The sequence below is a fragment of the Cynocephalus volans genome, chromosome 2 (assembly GCF_027409185.1).
Source record: "Cynocephalus volans isolate mCynVol1 chromosome 2, mCynVol1.pri, whole genome shotgun sequence".
Lineage (NCBI taxonomy): Eukaryota > Metazoa > Chordata > Mammalia > Dermoptera > Cynocephalidae > Cynocephalus > Cynocephalus volans.
The window spans coordinates 63,420,317-63,439,984 of NC_084461.1; the positions used below are offsets into that span (position 1 = coordinate 63,420,317).

General features: G+C 35.1%; 1 protein-coding gene across 1 annotated transcript in view; it reads right to left on the reverse strand.

Moving 5' to 3' along the window:
• Window positions 1–7,224: 7,224 nt before the first annotated feature.
• CERT1 (ceramide transporter 1) overlaps window positions 7,225–19,668 on the reverse strand; it is a 148,072-nt gene continuing 135,628 nt past the window's right edge. The window contains exons 12-18 of the mRNA XM_063085112.1: window positions 19,414–19,509; window positions 16,994–17,126; window positions 16,063–16,133; window positions 13,052–13,180; window positions 12,389–12,518; window positions 11,052–11,188; window positions 7,225–7,719 (exon numbers count right to left, since the gene is read on the reverse strand). Of these exons, the coding sequence (XP_062941182.1) occupies window positions 11,061–11,188; window positions 12,389–12,518; window positions 13,052–13,180; window positions 16,063–16,133; window positions 16,994–17,126; window positions 19,414–19,509 (687 nt within the window). The 3' untranslated portion in view covers window positions 7,225–7,719; window positions 11,052–11,060. The remainder of the gene's footprint in view (window positions 7,720–11,051; window positions 11,189–12,388; window positions 12,519–13,051; window positions 13,181–16,062; window positions 16,134–16,993; window positions 17,127–19,413; window positions 19,510–19,668) is intronic.

Here is a 19,668-nt window from a genome sequence, read left to right on the forward strand (position 1 = left end):
CTCTTGTAGTCCTGAAGCTCACACAGAAGATAGTTGAGAAGCCTCTACCTTCCTGCACATTTCACAGTGTAGATTTGGGCTGTAGCCGCAAAGGGCTCTTACAGTGAAACCATCAAGCTTTGGTACATTTCCTGCTTCCATCTCTTCTGATCTAGGGCATAAGCTAGAGAGCTCTCATTCTGAAATTTTCATTACTTGTTAATAGCAAAATATACTCCAAGCAGCTCATCTTTCTTGGGCCATTCTTCCTTCAACAGATCGGAATGCACTTGCCCACACTATACAATCCTTGTGAAGTATCCAAAGCCTAAAATTGGCTTGCTGGTGTAGCCAGGATAATTGCAATTTTAAATGGAAAGCTCTTGGGGGAAAAGCCCGTCTTTAACTTGCTCTGGACAGTGCCTATTTAGGCCAGAAGAATCAAAACCTTGACCACTCCATCAGAAAAAGTGTTTTGGACACAACACCTCCAATAAACGTGTATTTCTTGATAAACTATATTGAATTAGGTACATTATCCAATAAAAAATTAAAATGATAATATATTTGAATAAAAGTTGAATATCGTTTATACTATATTCCAGTGGTAAACCGTGCCCGTCTTTCTTCAGACTGAGGCCTCTTGAAGGCAGGGACCGTGTCTCTTTTCTCATTACCTTGAGAACAGGGACCTTACATTAGGGTTCTCAATGTTTGTTACATGACTGCCACAGTAAGTTAATGTATGCCAGAAAAAATAACGGTTATTTACAACAGGAAGAGGAAGGCCGTGTTGAGGGAACTGGGAGTCCAGAGACCTCCATTCCAGTCCTTGCTCTGCCACTAGCTGTGAGACTTCTCTCTTGTACTCAGTTTATTTGTAAAATGAGAGCTGGGTTAGCTGGCTTCTAAGGCCTGTCTAGCTCTATGTATTTTGTGAAATGCTGTATTTATTCTCTACACACACACACACACACACACACACACACACACACACACACACACACACACACACACACACACACACACACACACACACACACACACACACACACACACACACACACACACACACACACACAATCATCTGCATATATGCATGTGTAACCTGTATGTTCATGTCTGTATGTTCATGTCTGTATGTGTAATCGTTTTATGTGCAAGGTACCAAATTGGCTTATAATTAATGCACACTCATTTAAATAAGTATACTTTTCAGGTTCACGTGACTTAAATTTTCTAAAGTTTTGATATATTTTCAAAATTTGATTTAAACCTTTCACCTAAATTTGCCTGTAGGTCAATATGTCTCCTTGCTATTTCAGCTCTGCCTCCTGGTCATGCTGGGAGAAACGATATCTTTTAGACAATATCACATGGAAACCTGGGACCTGAAATGGCTAGTAAAAAGAAACGTATGCCAAATGTCGCATAGGCCCTGGTTAACATTAATACTCCAAGTTTTTGGCTGGGAAACCATAAATACGTATTTGGTAAATATAGCTAAATCTCAAACTGTGCTTTGTATAATTTGCTCTGATAAATGGATGCCTATTTACTAACCTGAATGTATAAAAATGTTCTTATCAGCACACATCATTGCCTGGGTTTACTAATCAAACAGGATTACTAGAGGTCTTTTCACTTGACTGCTCTTAATACAAAATTGTAAAAGGTTTTCTTTGCCTGTTAGATAACGGGTTTAAGAAACTTCCTTCATGATAATCTCTTGTGCTCTCTGCCTTTGAAACCCTTTATCACTTTGGTCTTATTTTTGTAATAGTTTATGATTTTATTCAACTAAATGTTTTAAGCCTTTTGTTACTTGACAAAGCTTCCCAAAATCATAAGCCCAACCTTTTTGGTTTAGAATAACTTTGAGGAATTCCAAGGGCCCTGGAATTTCTCAAAGGATATATAAAAGATGTATCAGAACTAATTGGCTTGTTTAATAAATTAGACTATATGGGAAAGCATTGTTAGTACTGAAGGTGTTATGTATATGTGTTCCAAAATCTTGTAAGGTTCTTAAATATTTGTGTCTTGATATAAATGCACCGGTCATAATCTTGGTTTAATTATAATTTTAAAATGCTATGTTTTCAAATATTTCATAAAAAGACTCTGATAGGTACAGCTTCCTGAAAAACTTTGACTTCATTGCTTTAAACTGAGGTTCTATAATAATTCTAATTAAGAAACTGATGGGTTTGTGAAATTGTTCACAAAGGTCAAAACAACAAAAGTTGATTGGTAAACTAAAAAGTATTATGGGGTTTTATGATTTCCTTATTTTAAAATACTGCTGGTTCTTCTAATGTTTTCCAAATGTAAGAAAACTCTCTCTTAAGCTATCTATAACTAACAACAGTTTGGTAATATGTCATTTAAAACAGAAGTAAAAGCATTTGTTTCTCCCTATTTGATCCCCCCCAAATTTAATAACTTTAAGTATCCTTGTCAATGTGGCTATTTTTATAAGTTCAATGAAAATTAACCCTCTCTCTCTTAACACACACACACACACACACACACACACACACACACACACACACACACACTCATCTTTCCCCCCGACGTGGGACACCACACACACACACACACACACACACACACACACACACACACACACACACACACACACACACACACACACACACACACACACACACACACACACACACTCATCTTTCCCCCTGACGTGGGACACCACACACACACACACGCACACGCACATGTACGCGCGCACACTCTATCATCCGAAGATGGAAACATAAGGTATTTTTCTAGTGGTTGTGACATGAATCTTATGTATCTAATCTCAGGAACAGCCTAGTACCTTCTATAGAGCACTATGGGTATTCTCAGTAGAAGCGGCTCAGCCAGTTGTCCCCCTTTTCATCGTCTCTCCTCAGCAGCAGCACAGCTGACTGCTTCACCCTCTGCAGCTCAGACCCCCTGTGCACTGCCACAGCATTTGCTTCCTTGTGTTTCCTTGCTCATCTGCCACTATTCCTGACAGGGAGGTATGGCATCTCTTTATGAAGCTTACATCCTAGGGGAAAGAAGATAATGGTCTTCTTCCTGGATCTCATCCTTTTGTACTGAACATCCCGCCTCCTCCATGTATCCCTTGTTTTCAAATGTGCACCTTCTTATTGGAATTAAAAATCGTTCCGCCTCTCCAGCTCCATTTGCTCCTTCTTTTCAAAACCTATCCATATTTTGTTGCTTCAGACATACATTACTGAAACTGCTCTGACTTTAGATGGAACTCTGTTCTGGGAGACCTGTAAGCCAATTAGGCTGACGAGCCAGAGTCCAGCATATTAGGATAGCTGTTAGCCTAATACAATAAGCGATGTCATAGTAGTTATGTAATCCAAGTATGAAGGGAAAGCACAATAGAACTGAGAAAGAAGAGTTTACGGTACTGGTGTAATAAAGGTCAGAAGTTGGGACCCTGAAGTAGATTTTGGATTCTGACTGAGGGGGGCAGAATTCAGAAAAAGCACACAGAGTGCCTGGTACAGGTGGAGACAAACTCTTTCAGCACCTCAACAATCATACAGCCCAGGTGATAAGAAAATCCTGGTTGGGCACCTTTTAATAACTTCAAAGATGCTTAAGGACTTTTTGTTCTAGGACTAAACTCACAGGATTTTATGGAAGAGAAGAGAAGAGAAGAGAATGAAGAGGCCAAATGTATTTCTGAATTTGTGTGCGGCTGTTCAAAGTATACAGAGGTGGAAACTTCATGGAAAACTTGTTTTGATTCTTAGACAATACAAGCCCTATTGTAATCAAGCCTAAACAATGGCAAGAAAACCTGGAGATTCTATAAAAACAACCCAATTTGAAATCAGTAGTTAGAACTACACTTTACTCACAGGTTATATTCCAAAGTTCAGCCTAAGGCAAAAACTGCATATAGTTAAAACTGCTCTTGAAAAACCCACACGAATATGGACAACATACTATTTCTCTTTAAATAAATCCAACACAACAGCCAGATTTCCACTCCAGCAATCCACAGATTAAGTAGCTGGCCTGTTTACTGGTCACATTGTTTGGATGGTACGTATCTTTGAACACCAGGAAAGAAATATGCTCAGTACCTTTCAATACAACCATGGATGAACCCACTGAGTGAGTGAACTGCAAACCCACACTTCCCATCTCATGGTCGTTCTAGAAGATAAATTCCCTGAGAAGAAATGGAACTGACTATATTATTTAAATAAATACAGATTACTTATTTATGGCTAAGTGCATGCAGCAGAATTACAAATTAAATGTGTACGACTCACTGGCACTGTTCTTCCATTTTAGAAATACCCGAGTGCACATGGCTTCACTCTAGCAGTCTTTTAAAACTTTTGGACATGATCCATTGTGAGAAATTAATTTTAAATTGTAACCCACTACACATACATCATACATCTGACAAAAAGTCACAAAATATTTACCTTTATTACATGCCCCGTACTTGATATATTCCATTCTGTTCTACTTTGTTAAAGAGAAATTTAGATTGCAACTCACAATGAGTTTTCTTGATCCCTAAATGGGTTGCAACCTACGGTTTGAAAACCACTAAATTGGAATATTTCAAACTCTTAACTACTCAAAGAATTACACAGGGAAACTGTCTTTGGATTAAGGAAAACAACTCAAGCAAGTACATTTGTCCATAATATTTTAATACTTTTCCACTTTAAATACTGGTTTTAATTTTGTGATTGTAACATGGAAGATCCAACTTTATTATTTTTAAAAAACATCATCAGGATCATAAAGCTATTATAGAATAGTTAACACTCTACACACTCCCAAGGTACTTTAAAATGATTATGTTTTGAGTCAGTAGATGAACGATGACAGTAATCCAAATACATTGTCTGCACAACTCGGACTAAATACTGGTGAAGTGTTTAATTGGACAAACAACTGAGAAGCTTAAAGATAACCGGCACAATTTCACAAGAGAACCAGCTCAGCCCAACTAAAATTTTCTCAACAGCAACTGACACTGATGTTGTATAGGAGCACAAACTAGCTGACGAAACTGAACAGACGGGAAACCCATTCCTTCTTTCCCTTATTTTGCCTTCTCACATTTCCCTTGCCGCTATGTCCCCATCATTGGTCTGGCTGCCCCTGCGGCGACCCCAAGTGAAGTGCCGCAGCGATCATCCTCCACCTCAGCATGGGGAGTCCTGGCTTCCGCGTGAAGCAGGCTGTGCTATCTCACCCTGTCCAGCGGCACTCAGGGAGAAATCCCCATCACCAATATTTTTAGGAGAGCAAAGTGTTTTTAAATTTTTTTTTTTTTTTTTGCTTTGGGGAAAAGAAATATCTATGGATCAGAAAATATCACAAATATTCAGTATGCAGGATTAGCCAATGAAAATAACTCTAAAGGGTCTGAATATTGTTTAAGAGGCCAGTGCCTCTCCAAATTTTGACCTCTTTCCATATTCCCCAATTCATTTCTAAATGTGATTGGGTGGGATTAACTCTAACGAAGTACTAGTGCAGTTATCTAAAAGTAAAATGTACCCTTTCTCTTCTTTTTTTAATACAAATATTTTTAGTGTAATCATTTTATTTACAGAATAAATTGCAAAAGTATATCATCACATTTATTGTAAATGTAACTAATGATTACTAGGATTTAGATACTGCTTTGTAAATTTTCCATACCTCTGTAAAATAAAGCTATTCAATTTAATTATGAAATAGTTACTTGTTTATGTTCATGGTAGTTACCAGAAATGGCAAAAAGAGAAACATTTATAGTGGGCATATAGAATTTTTTTGAAGATTCCCATCTGTGGCTACGTTGAATAAACCTTCCCTCCCCAACCCTCCCATTTTCCCATCCCGACCCCACAGTTGATTGTAAAATAAAATACACATTTGAGGTATAAACTTTTCTTTCTTTTTTAAACATCACAATATAAAATGTTAACTGGTGATGTAGTAAACTGATATGATAATTTGTCTTACTTGCCTTACTAGCATTACCACCATATAGGCACTTTTCCACGTAGTCAAATTATGAACAGCATTTTTCTGTAATAAGGCATATTCCATGCACATCATTTAGAGAAAGGTAAATTAAAAAACAGAAAAGATTTATGGAGCATGAATCTGCGTGCATGTAACGTAAGCATATGTTTTATATGTATTCTTCTCTCTGTACAGAATAATAAATATCACTATATCTGATGCAAGTAATTCACTTCCAGGATTGTGCATATTAAGTGATCAGACTAATCCCATCATTAAATTATCATCTTGCATTTATCATTAAGACTCCACTACCATGTTTGGAATATATACAGGACATGTTCTAAGTGACATGACTTTCTGCTTTACAAAATGGGTCTGATTTCAGTGTTTCTACACAGATAAGTCAGCAAAGTATCTACAGAATGCCTCTGATTTACATAAATACATTTGTGTGTAAACACAATAAAGATTTTGAAGTGGGCAGTCATTTCTACTTCAACGAATACCACTCCTTGCCTCAACTCCATGCTTCAAGGTGTTTCACAGAGGACTACAACTAAAAAAGGCATTTTATATTTTTAAGGTCTTATAGCAACTAAGGAAAACATTCCAGTTTGAATTAGGTAGAATCCTTTACTGCTCTGCTGAAGTTTCTGATCAAGAGGCAAATAGGAGCATTGGTCACATTTTCTATGAATACTTTGCAACATATCTTTTAAACTGACCCAAACCAGAAGAACTAACAAACATACCTATTACTGAATACTAGAAATATTGAATCAAATGTCAAACAATTTGATTTGCTTTAACAAGTAATACCGTATATTCTCTCACAAATTTTAGGAAAACATGAGCTCATTTTATCCTGACCATTTACCAGGAAGTAGTCTATACCCACGAGATTTGTACAGATTTTCTTTTTGGAAGCAGGCAGAACCAATTTAGGAATTACCAAATTGTGTTTGTAACAAACTGAAAAATATCTGTAGCACATAGTACACAACTAAAAAATATAATAGAAATATAAAGTTATCTGGGGGAGGGGGATAAAGCTTTTCACTTTTTCTCCATCGGAACCAAGGTTCTTCATGGGAGAAAGACTATAGAAAAGGCGAAATCACAGGTTATTGACAGCCCTCAGTTATTAAGAGACACTTATATGACAACATGAATCATTATAGAAATCAGCAGCAATGAATTCTATGATTATACAAAGCAAAAAAGTCAAAAAATTCTAGACATATATTTGACTGTAGGCCTGAAAAAAGAACCCCATCCAGATATCTGGTGCACAGAAAGCACATGCCCCATGTGCGTTCCACTTTTGTGCTTTTCTTTTCTGCACAAAACCTGATACAACCGAGGATCTTAGGCTGGACCACAGTAAATTAAAAATTCTGAAAAAGTTTCCAAAAATTAAAGCATCAATTCCTAGTTGTGTTTCAAAGTTGATTTTTTTTTCTCTTCTAGGAGCAAGCAAATAAAAATATAGCCATATACATGTAATTTTACATGTACTTATAGTTATATGCTGAGCGAGAAGATCTAGCAGGAGACAGCTAGTGTTGGAGGTTCAGCTTTGCTATTGCAATATTTCTTCATCTTTGCACACAAGACCAAGGTCTTGGGCCAGAGACAAGGCTATAGATCCTATGTTCCAACTTAGAGCATTTAATTTTTTTTCCTCCAACATGGAATGTCCCAACAGCCTTGCTTCAGTCACTGTGGGAAAGAAAATGACAAATAAAAAACTTAGCAATATATTACTAGCATCGCAAAACTACCAGAATAGATTCCTTCCACCCTCCAAATTCATGGAATACACAGAATCTCTATAAAAATTGATCTTTTAAGAATTTTCATATTTAGGAATGTAAAATTATTAACTTTATATTTTTGAAACATCCCATCAACAAAGAAGAAAAGGAATAAGGAATCTTTTGAAAGTTAGAAAAAATTAAAGGGCAATATGCTATAAGTAAGCAAAGAGGGAATCAACCAGAGGTCTCTGGATTTTTGGCCTACAAACTGGTATTTCCTTCCTCTTAGGTTTCAATAAAAATTATGTTATACAATACCAATTATCAAGAATTTTAAAAATTTATTCAAGCTATGAGAGAGATTGAAGAACAAACACGTTCAGACCCTAGGTCAAATGAGTTTAAGAGTTTTGACTGCTTTAAACATCTATGGACCTCACTGACTCTTTATAGAACTTCTCTAAAGAGAATACACACCTATTGGAAGTTACTATCTCTCCATTACCAAAATTAAGAATGTTAGCTTTCCTAGGGTTTCAATGCTAGGATCTACTTTCATACATACATCTTCCATAATTATTGTGAAAAAAGTGCCACTTTGGTTTAACAAAGATTTTCACCACATGTTAAGGTTTGAATTTGGATCTCTGTGAGAAAGAGACTTAACCTGGACTCAAAAGGCCAGAAGTGAATTTTGGCCAGTGAATCTTTTCAGTTATATCTTTGCACACATACACACATGTCCACAAACAATGCTACCTCCTTCCCCAGAGATGAATTTTTGAAAAAGGATTTCAACTCCCTCCCTCCTAGGTCCACAAATAAAAAATGTGCATGCACACACACATGCATACACAGTCAATAGACACTGCTCCAAACAGTTGTTGGAAAAGTCCAACAATCTAGAGATACCTGCTGTTACTATCCTAGCATGTATCATTCAGATGTTTAAAAAAACTTCTCAAGCATAGTTGAAAGTGCACCTTTTATCTACAACTGCATTCTGATTTCTCTTGCTTAATATAAGGTTCTATTTTCTGCCTTATTAGCTCAGTATCTGAGCTGCTCTGGTAACAAAGTGAGCATAACATGTCAAGAGGGAGGCCTATTCAGCAAGGTCAAGGTGAAGAAGAGAGAAGGCAGACACAGCTGTATGCTTGGTCTTAGAGTGAAATAGCAATGCTTTAGAAACCTTAAAGCTGTGGTGAGAGAGACAGAGCTGAGTAAGGTGATAAGCCTGCTGCCATCACATGCCATCAGTTTACTGGTTTATTTGATAAATATAGCACAGAGACAAAATCAATAAGAAGCAGTGTGTCCAGATTTAGCGATAACAATTCCAAAGTACAAGATAATCTAAAAATGGTCAGTGCACTTGTGACTGAAGAGAAGGGATCCCTGAAAGGTAAGTCTGTATTCCAAAATACTGACCATTCAGGTAAAGTAAGATCGGAAACTGTTTAATATTTTCAAGTAACCGTTTTCCTGGGAAAAGCTAAATATCTAAGACATCAGTGCAAAAACCCTTGTTAGTATCTGGCAATAAATTTAGCCTTTCTGTGTGTGTGTGTGTGTCTTCTTTAAAGACAGACATAAACAGCATTAGAAATCAGATAATTAAAAATACACCATTATATAGTTATTGACTATATTATTTTTAGCTAAAGAAATTGACTTAAGAATATAAATTTCTTAGCAAACAATTTAACACCCAATGTAGACGAGAATGAGAGGATATTCATATATACTTACTGCTTGTGTATCATAATTAATAATATTTACTATTTTAAATGTTAACATACAACAGAGTTCACAGAAATAGAATTATACAAATGGTTCTCAAATGGACCAAAACATGCTCAAGCTCACTCATAATAAGAGAAATACAATTAAAAGTACACTGAAAGACTATTTTTCTCTGGTCAAGTCTCACACATGTTGTGAGAAAGTATGGAGAAACAGGCACTTGGATCCATTACTGCTGGTTAGATGGTAAATTAATAAAACCTCTATGGAAGGCAATATCTAAATTACAAATGCACAAGGCCGGCCTGTGGCTCACTCGGTAGAGTGCAGTGCTGATAACACCAAGGCCACGGTTTGGATCCTATATAGGGATAGCCGGTTTGCTCACTGGCTGAGCGTGGTGCTGACAACACCAAGCCAAGGGCTGAGATCCCCTTACCGGTCATCTTTAAAAAAAAAAAAAATTACAAATGCACAAACTCCTAGCAGGGCCACACTTTAATATCAACTTTATTATCTACCAATGCAGAACTGGTTAGATAAATTAGGCATATCCATATGATGGGATACTGGATAGCTATACAAAAAGAATAAAAAAGTCCTTACCAATATGAAAAACCTTCAAGATAAAATAGTGCAAGTATAAGATGCAGAACAGTGTATACAGCACGCTATCTTTTCTTTAACAACAAAAAAAGTATATGTGTGGGGGAACAGACTTGTATTTTTTTGTTCAGGTATTTAAAAAAAAATCTCTGGAAAGATATACAAGAAACTAGTTAATAGAATATATAATACTATACATATATATATTACATATATACATAATATATACATAGTATCACACAGCATATAATTATATATATATTTTTGGTGGGCAAAATTGGGTGAATGAGGTGCTGGGGGTAAATTTCACTGTAAACCTTTTTTTATACTTTTGACTTTTGAACCATGTTTATGTATCACTTACTAAAAAAGATTAAAGATTCCAGCTCCTTGCATAAAGATGTTCAGTGTAGTATTGCTTGACAGTAAAAATGTGGAATCAACCCAGACATTAACATGGGACTGGTTAATAAATTCTGCAACATTCACATTAACAGACGTTAAAAGAATGAGATGGCTTTATATGTCTCATATCTTTATACGGAATGATAGTCATTGTTAAGCGAAAAAAGCAAGCTGCATAACAATAAGTATAGAATAAACATTTTTTTTTTTTAAAACTTAAAAATATATATCAGTACATACATAGAAAATCTGAAAGAATATACACCAAAAACAATAGTTTCTGGGAAAGGAACGAATACATGGAATTTGCACTTCTGAAGTTCTACAGTTTTTAAATGTTGAAATTTCTTTAAATAAGCATTCACAGAAAACATAAACAATGAAAAAATAAGTTTTAAAGGCTATAAACTACAATTCTCTATCTGGAAATGTTATAAAACACAGCAACTACTTTTCAACAACTAACTAAAATTTAATATTTCCAGAATCATACTAGTCAAAGTTAAAAAAAAAAGGATAAAATATATCTTCCAGTACCTGTGAATACTAGAACAGAATAGGTTTTCCTGCAGTTTTTTCTTGGACGTAAGAAGTAAAACGTTTTAGAAATTTAGGATACTCTCGCTTTGCCACTGCCCTTAATACTGAGGCTGGTGCCCATCCTCCAGGGTTCACTGCAAGTTAAAGGAAAATTAAAACCAATTAAGATATAATTCTCCAAATGCATGTGCACTTAATTTGTTTCTTTGCTTTTTTTTTGGTGGCTGGCTAGTAAGGGGATCCTTTGCTTTCTTCCTTTGCTTTTAAAAAATTCCTCATGTTGGAACAGTTAGCATCTCTTCAAATCTTGACCATTTAATTCCTTAAAACTAACCATCAGACATGATCACGTAGCAATAAAAAAGCATTTATTACCTTTCTAAAATGTTTTTTGTTCCATAAATTACATGCTAATATTAATATAGCAACACTTTAGGTTATCTAGGGCAGATTTATTCATCAACTCTACTATAATTAAATAGGAACTTACTTAGGTACAACTGTTTCTTTAAACATGTGGGTTGAGTACCCTTATCTGAAATGCTTGGGATCAGAAGTGTTTTGGAGTGTTTTTGGGTTTTGGAATATTTGCAGAATACATACTGATTGAACATCCCTAATCTAAAAATCCAAAATCCAAAATGTTCCAATGAGCATTTCCTTTGAGTGTCATGTTGGTGCTTAAAAAGTTTTTGGAGCATTTTGGATTTCAGATTTTTGGATTAGGGATGCTCACCCTGTACTAGCAGTTATGACCCTACATGAAGAAGAAGGTTCGCATATTTGATTAGAGAGACTACATTGATTACCACAGGTATAAGATGCGTGTAGCAAGAAACCAAAGCAAACAATGAAAAAGGCTGTCCAGCAGCATGCCAAAGAGAAATAAGTATGTGACTAGAAACTAATAAGGACTAGGAGAGCAATAATTCAAAAAAGAAAAAGTCTGACAATAAGAAAAAGAACTGTTAATTTCCTTTCCCACTGTTGCTCATATTCCTAACTATAAATATATTCTATTAGGCAACTATCTAATAAAATGGTTCATAAAACCAAGGATATATGACAGTGTCCTAGAGATGGAAGTTTTAGAATATACCTATCCAGCCTCATCTTCAGAAATTCTCATACAGTGGTAGTTCTAGGGTGAAATTCAGGCACGTGAATTTTCAAAGTTTCCCATATAATTCTCACATACATCTCTCCAAATTAAAAATTAGTAATCTAAAGGATAAGAACTAAAAAGGCATTTGTCCAAAAGTGTCAGTTATAATGTAGCTCAGAATCAAGAACATCCATATTATCAAATAGCAAAAACAAACACAAATACATACCATTAGCTACATATGTAATCTTGCACAGAATGTTGTCCCTGCTAATCTCCTGGTTTCCTTCTGGTGGGCTTACCAAGGTTTGACAGATCATAGCAATATTTATCTTGGCACGGACACATCGATTGTTTAGCTGCCAAAACAAAACAAAAACAAAGCACCAATATACTAGATATAGGGTATTACATAATCTCTGCTGGTTTACTACTACATTAGGTTAACCAAAAAACTATAACTCTTATCAAAATCTCCAACAAAATCTTATAAGCACCAATAAATAACATATGCTAAGCTGATATGATTCCAGGATTTCCCTTCCTCTTAAGTAGTAAGTAGAGCTAAATTGAGGTAGAACCTATAGAAATTTTGTCAATAGTCGATAATAGCTTGAGAGATAACAGTGGGAAGTAGCCTACATATACTACCCATTCAGCTCGTTTCACCAAACCTTAGAAAGAAAGGAAAATAGCCCTGGTGGGATGTTCAGAGCCATAAGTACTGCCCTCAGACAACAAATGGGCTATACTGTTCCAAGCATAAAAAAAATGTTAAGAAGTATTATCAAATTAAGTATCTGTGTTTGTAGTATGTGTTAACTGCCTTTACCCTGCATTGTGTATTTACGTTTATATTGTATAATTATATACATTTATACATTGTACTTACAGGAGCACTGTCATGATCTACAGAAAAATTACAAACTATCCAAGTTTCAGGGTCATTTTCAGTCAAGGCTGGTATCTTTCTAATGGCAGAAAGATACAACACATCTCGCTGAGAAGCAGGCCACACTCGCTGTGGAAGAAGTAAAAATCTTTTGAAAATTTGAACTACTTTTTATTCAGATGTAACATGGAACTAACAGAGAAAGAAATATGAAACCAATAAATACCTTAGTTGAAGTGAAATCTGTCAAATTTTAAATGGAATGCATGTGAGAATACTCTACAAACACTTAATGGCTTTGCAGAAAAATATAATCAAAAGAATAATCTGTTTCTTCTTTTTTAATTGTAGTAATATATAGGCACACATATATATGTTGCCATTTTAACCATTTTTTAGTGTACAATTCAGTGGCATTAATTACACTCACAATGTTATAACCATCACTACTATCTATTTCTGGTTTATCATCACACCAAACAGAAACCCTATACCCATTAAACAACAACTCCATCTTCTCCCCTCCACATTAAGACAGCCCATGGTAATGTTCTTCTTAGAGACCCAAAGACTTAAAGAGCAAAGACTTTAGGGGAAAGACTGCTCCTCTGATAGCATAATGACATTCGAAAGAATTCCCAATAATTTAGATTGAATATTTCAATGTTAAGGTATGTAAGGACAAACATATACTGTGAGAATGACATGAAGCCTAGGTCTCTGATAACTAGGACTACCTTCTTTCAAATGATAGAAAAATAAATTTTATCCTCTTTAAGTTACTTTTATTTTAGGTATCTGATATATGTCACTAAATTTTGTCCTTATTATGCAGTGTTTTTCTTGATTACTAAGTATAATAAATAGCTGACAACTCAGTATCAATACAACACAAAGTGAAATGGTCCACTTTCATGATCCAAAATTTCATGAAGTTGACAAAAGTAGTGTTGGGCAAATGTATGTGAAGACAACAATAAACAAGGATCTGGCAAGTTTAGAACTAATGAAAGCAAATCCGCAAGGATGATTACAAATTTAAAGAATGAGAATAACTTAAATATCAGGAGATAAGTGGGGGTGACCAGAATGCTGATAGAAATATGGACTGTACAGGCCATTCTGAGAAGGCCTCGGATAGAAATGAGAAGGAGCTTTTTGGAAATTGGGGCAAAGATCAACCTTGCTGTGAACTGGCAAGGAACTTGGCTGCATTGTGTCCACGCCCTAGGACTCTGTGGAAATTAGAACTTAAGAGGGTTGAGAAGTCCTATTATGCTAACTGAAAGATGGAACCTTGAAGAGGTGATTAGATTATAGGACCACGCCATAGTGAACACATTAATAATGATGGTCAGGGGAGTGGTTCAGAAGGCTTTAAAAGAAGAGTGAATGAGGAGATTACTTCCTGTTCTCTCTGCTCCACCATTTTGCAATGTGATACTCTGTTATCTCTTGTTGCCACCACCAAGGCTCTCACCAGATGTGTTCCCTGGACTTTGGACTTCCCAGCCTCAGAAACTATAAGCAATAAATTTTGTTTTCTTATAAGTCATCCAGTTCCAGGTATTTTGTTATAAGCAACAGAAACGGACTAATACAGACTATGTTATAAAAGAAGTCAAATTTAAAGGGAAAGATACTATTTAGTGTCATTCAATTATGTTAAAAAAAAAAATTATACCAGGACAATTTGTTTATTCCAAGAACTGGCAAATAATTATAACTGTAACTTAAATTTTGTTACATATAAGATATTTTAATAATTTTTAGTTTTATTTTTTAATTCTAACACAAACTATATGACCCTCTCTTCCATCTGCTATTTATCAAGTGGAATACATTTAGCAGATTGTTTTCCAGCACCAATTATCTTCAGATAATAAGGTTCTTCTGATTCTAAACTATGGGTCATTTATCTGCCCAAATTATAGGGCAAATAACTGGTATTTTAACATTTACTAAATTTTAGATTTCATATTAGACCTCAAAATCTGTACGCTGAAACAGAATCTACATTGTTACACATTTCTTGAGCAGCTAACATGTAAAATGTCATAATTAGACATGCCTCAAGCCTCAGATGACAAGGCTGAGCTCAAAAAATACATAACAAACCTCAAATATTTTCACATATTCAACTCAATTAAAAAATCATTTAAAAAAGATAAAAGTGAAGTACTCACTGAATTGGAAAAATGAAGTACTAAATCATTATATTTCTTATATAACATACAATATTGTTTTTGGTGGATCTCTCCAAAATTCTAATTTCTTTTATTTTTCTACATACAATATATTATTTGGCAATTTTCAGAACGGGTAAGGCAAAAGAAATACTAATTCTACAATTTTTAAATATTAAAAATAGCAGAAGGAGAAATGATGTGAAAGGGGATAAATTTACAATGCTCCTGTGTGCTCTGGTGTATGACCAACCGCTCAGTCACGCTCAGCAAGTTTTCCTTGCTTTCAGATAATCCACTTAGATCACACCTAATAGTCTTATTAATACCATACATTTCATACGCTTATCATTGTTGTCAAGGAAACTATAATTCATTTTCATATTTGGTAACATCATTCTCCTACAGAGACTAGATGCTGGAAAATTATTAAAATGTGTTTCAGTATCTCAGATAAGACTTAATATGTGGGTAATTGGTAAAGGGGCACGAAAATGAACTACACTGTATATTGATAAAATAAAAAAAAAATATGTGGGTAAAGAGAAACTATAGATCTTCATTCAATACTGTTTCTAGATGATATTTCTCAGATTCTTGCCTGCACACATTTCTTCTCTAAATAAGCTGAGATACCTTTCAAATACACAACATTCATGAATTATTAATAAAATCTTTGGATCTTTTTTTTGTCCTTAGGCCTGTATGTGGAGTTTTTGGGTCTTTCATGGCATTTAATTTCCTGCCAAATTTTACTTTAGAGATTTATATGTCTGAGTTTGAACTACATTGGAATCTTTTCAGGATGGATGAAGAGATCTTTACCTTGTGTGTTTGATAAATGATGATTGCATTATCAGCTAATGTTTCCACCACATGAAAGTTTTCTATAGTTGCTGAAATGAAGAGAATAATATTAGTAGCCAGAAAGATATATTACTTTTTCCTAGAATGTAATCAATTCACTTTTGTTGAAAGTCAATTACAAATGAATATTATGGTAAAATGAACAGGATTCTGCCCTGTTTAGATTACATCAGAATGGAGAGTAGTTAATACTTAGTATAAAGGTTATATATGGTGGCTGTGAGGTCTGATCACCAGGAAGTCTGATTTTTTTGGCCCAATATCTATCTTCCACAGCAAGAAAGCAATTCTAACCACTACTGCATTACTCAGGCTCAAATAATTTCCTAACACTATAACCCCTCTCTCTTCCCTGATTTATTAAAAAGTTAAATAAACTTCTCCTAGGCTTAGGTGAAAAAAGAATGTCAAACTTCCAGCAATAAACATCTTATGATGTTCAGAAGTACATGTATTTTATGAAATTTTGTATCAAAGGAAAACACACACACACTTAGGAATACTCTAAACTAACCACAGCAGGACTCATCTAGGATTTACCATGGAAACAAAACAGTTTAAGAAGAAGTAGATGATAAAATAGAAACCTTCAATTTCAGTCCTGGCTTTTCCACTAATTAGCTCTGTGGCTTTTGAAAAGTCACTTGACCTATCTGAACTTTCCTTTGTATGTAAAATGAGAAATAATAATACCTCCCTATCATGCACGGTTACTGAGGTACTAGATCAATTGACATATGAGTTGGGAAGCATGTTGTACAGTGAAAAGCTCTATATGATTCCCCAGATATTTTTTACACTGACTGTAAACTATAGATCAGAGGCAGAAAATCAGGTTGGCTTTCTAAAATAATAATTAGATTAAAATATATTAATAATAATAGCTTACTTTCCCAGTCATTGCGAACATCAACGTTCCAAAAGTAATTGCAGACCTCATGTCCTGTAACACCCTTAACTGCATGGGTAGCTTTCAAAGGATCCAGAACGATCCCATTTTCTTCTACTTCTCTCCTGTATACCTAAAAAGGACATATTTAAAAAACTGTTTGAAAATTCAAAATCAAACCCCTAAAGTACAAACTTGAAAGCATGATTTTAAATTTAGCTGCCTTTTAGATTTTTATTTATAAAAATCTATTTATAGAACATATTCTGCTAAAAGAAATAAAAAATTTCAAATCATTAACACAGACAACATGAAAATATTTAAAACTGCAAATCCAAGGTAAACTTCAATTATGGAAAACATTCATATGTAATAAATGACTGTAATAAATGAAATAATGAAATGTAATAAATGACTGTAAAAAAAGATTATACAGCTCTGTCCTGCTTTAAATACAGAGATTATACATCTTAAGTGCTGAGCAAAATTAATTATCTCAAAATTATAGAGTTTGCTACTTTAGAGAACTCTGTGAGAATTTCTTTTGAGAAATGAAGTAACATGTTACCATGGGGCAAACCAGCTCTCAATTTATGGAGTGCCTATGGGGCCACAAGGTGTTAGGCATTTCACCTAGTTTCTCATTTAATCTCTCTTGCCACAGTACCTTCCCCTATATGCTTATTTATTCACATTACTGAAACCACCTTTTTCCCAAACTGGAAACTAGACTTTTGATTCCTCCCCTCATAGTTTACCAGCTATTAAGCTTATTACTAATCTTTTCTGGGACACTCAACAGCTTGACTTTTCTACTGTTGCTTATCTGTTCTAAGTAGGCTTTCATCACCCTGGGTGTGACTCTCTTAAGTGGTCTTCCTGGTCTCCAGTTTCTTCCCAATCAGCTTAATGTTCCTAAAATGATACTTTGCATACAGTGGCTAACCTACTGCTACAGACAATAGACTATTCTCCTTAGTGGGTTACTTTATGCTACCCACAATGTAGCCCCAATTTCTCTCTAATGTTGTGGGCCTTAGGGGCATTTACTCTGTATTCCTCACTCTAGGTGGTAGGACTTCATCAAGACTATCACTCCTCGCTTCTCTTCACTCCTTCACTTTTCTCCTCTCTAGGGAGAAAGAATGACTTATCTGAATGGTGAATACAGGAGGAGGAACAAGGCAGGCTTGGCTCAGCCCCTTCTTCTGCAGACAGTATGCATCTCGGTCTGCTTTTGGAGCCTGCTCCTGTTGGGAGGTCCTGTGATTATCCAGCTATGTCAGAAACATTATGTTTAATTCTGGGGTAATATATTAGCAAGACCCTGTGGCAGGTGATCTAAAGCCATTCTCTCCAATCAGCTTATGAGAATTGTAGCTTAATTTTGGTATCTCATTTGTCTGTCTCCTCTATCTTATTTCTTAATTTGCTCCCTATTCAAGAGGAGAAGAAATCACAGCATCTAATATTGTATCTCATTTGCTAGAATTATTCTGGCCAACATAGTCTATGCAAAAATCCTGAATAAGAAATTTGCTTTCAAGTTTTTGCTCCTATTTTTTTTTTTCCCTATCTAAAATGCTCTAACCTCACTCCTTTATCACAACCTTGTTTCCATTTCCAGATATAGTTCAAATTCCCTCATTGTGAGGAGAATTGTTTCAAATCACAGAGCTCTCTTTCTTTTCTAATTTTCTCCACTATTCATCTGTATTCTTCATTCAATACATTATCAGATGGAGCCAAGTATTAGTGTCTTTTAAACATCAATATCCTCCTTCCTCAACTAAAGCTTTAGCTTGGAGAGAGTCTTATTAAATATCTCTGTATCTCTAGCATAGTGCCTTGGGCAATAGGTAATCCAAAATTCAGTGCTGCTGCTGCTACTGCTTTTCAATCCATCTCTGCATCTCCCATTCCTTGCTCTTATTCTCTGTCTCTTCTGTTTAGGGACGTGAACAAGATTAGCTGACCAATGTCCAAGCATCAAAAAAAGGTACAGTAAGAGAAACAGCAAGAAGGGAGGTATAGACCAAAGAGGGAAAGAAATAAAGTGACATCTGGGCACAACATTCAGTATATTAAAAACAACAACAACAAAACACCTAAATAGAGGACCATCAGTTAATTGTGACCTATTCATATCTAATCCACCAAATTTTATTTTCTCCACGGCCTATGCAAAACAGAATGGTTTAGTGATAGATTTATATTATGATCATAAAAAAAATTAGTAAAAGCAAAACCAGGGAAGCAGAAGGACATTTTATTTCTTAATACCTGCTACTTCTTTGATCATATATAATAATTAGTTTTAAAGTAATTTGAAAATGCTATCCTTGTTCATACAACAGCAATGACAGCATGCCTGAAATAGAACTGCACTTAGCAACCTATAACATTTCAGTGGGAATTACCTTCATTTCTCCTTCTTCTACAACCAACTGCCAATTGGCATCTCCACCTACATCCTGTAATGAATAAGTCATGTGGTTCTGTACCATCTCTTCAACCTTGAAAAGAAAAATAAAGCCATGAGAATCCATATCCAATAGCTATGTCATAATTTCTGTAACAGAATAATATTCAGTTTACTTCAGTTCAGAATGGTGCTCTTAGGAAGCTGAGCAACCAAACACACAAAGGTTAGTAGGTGTTTTATAGCGTTGAAG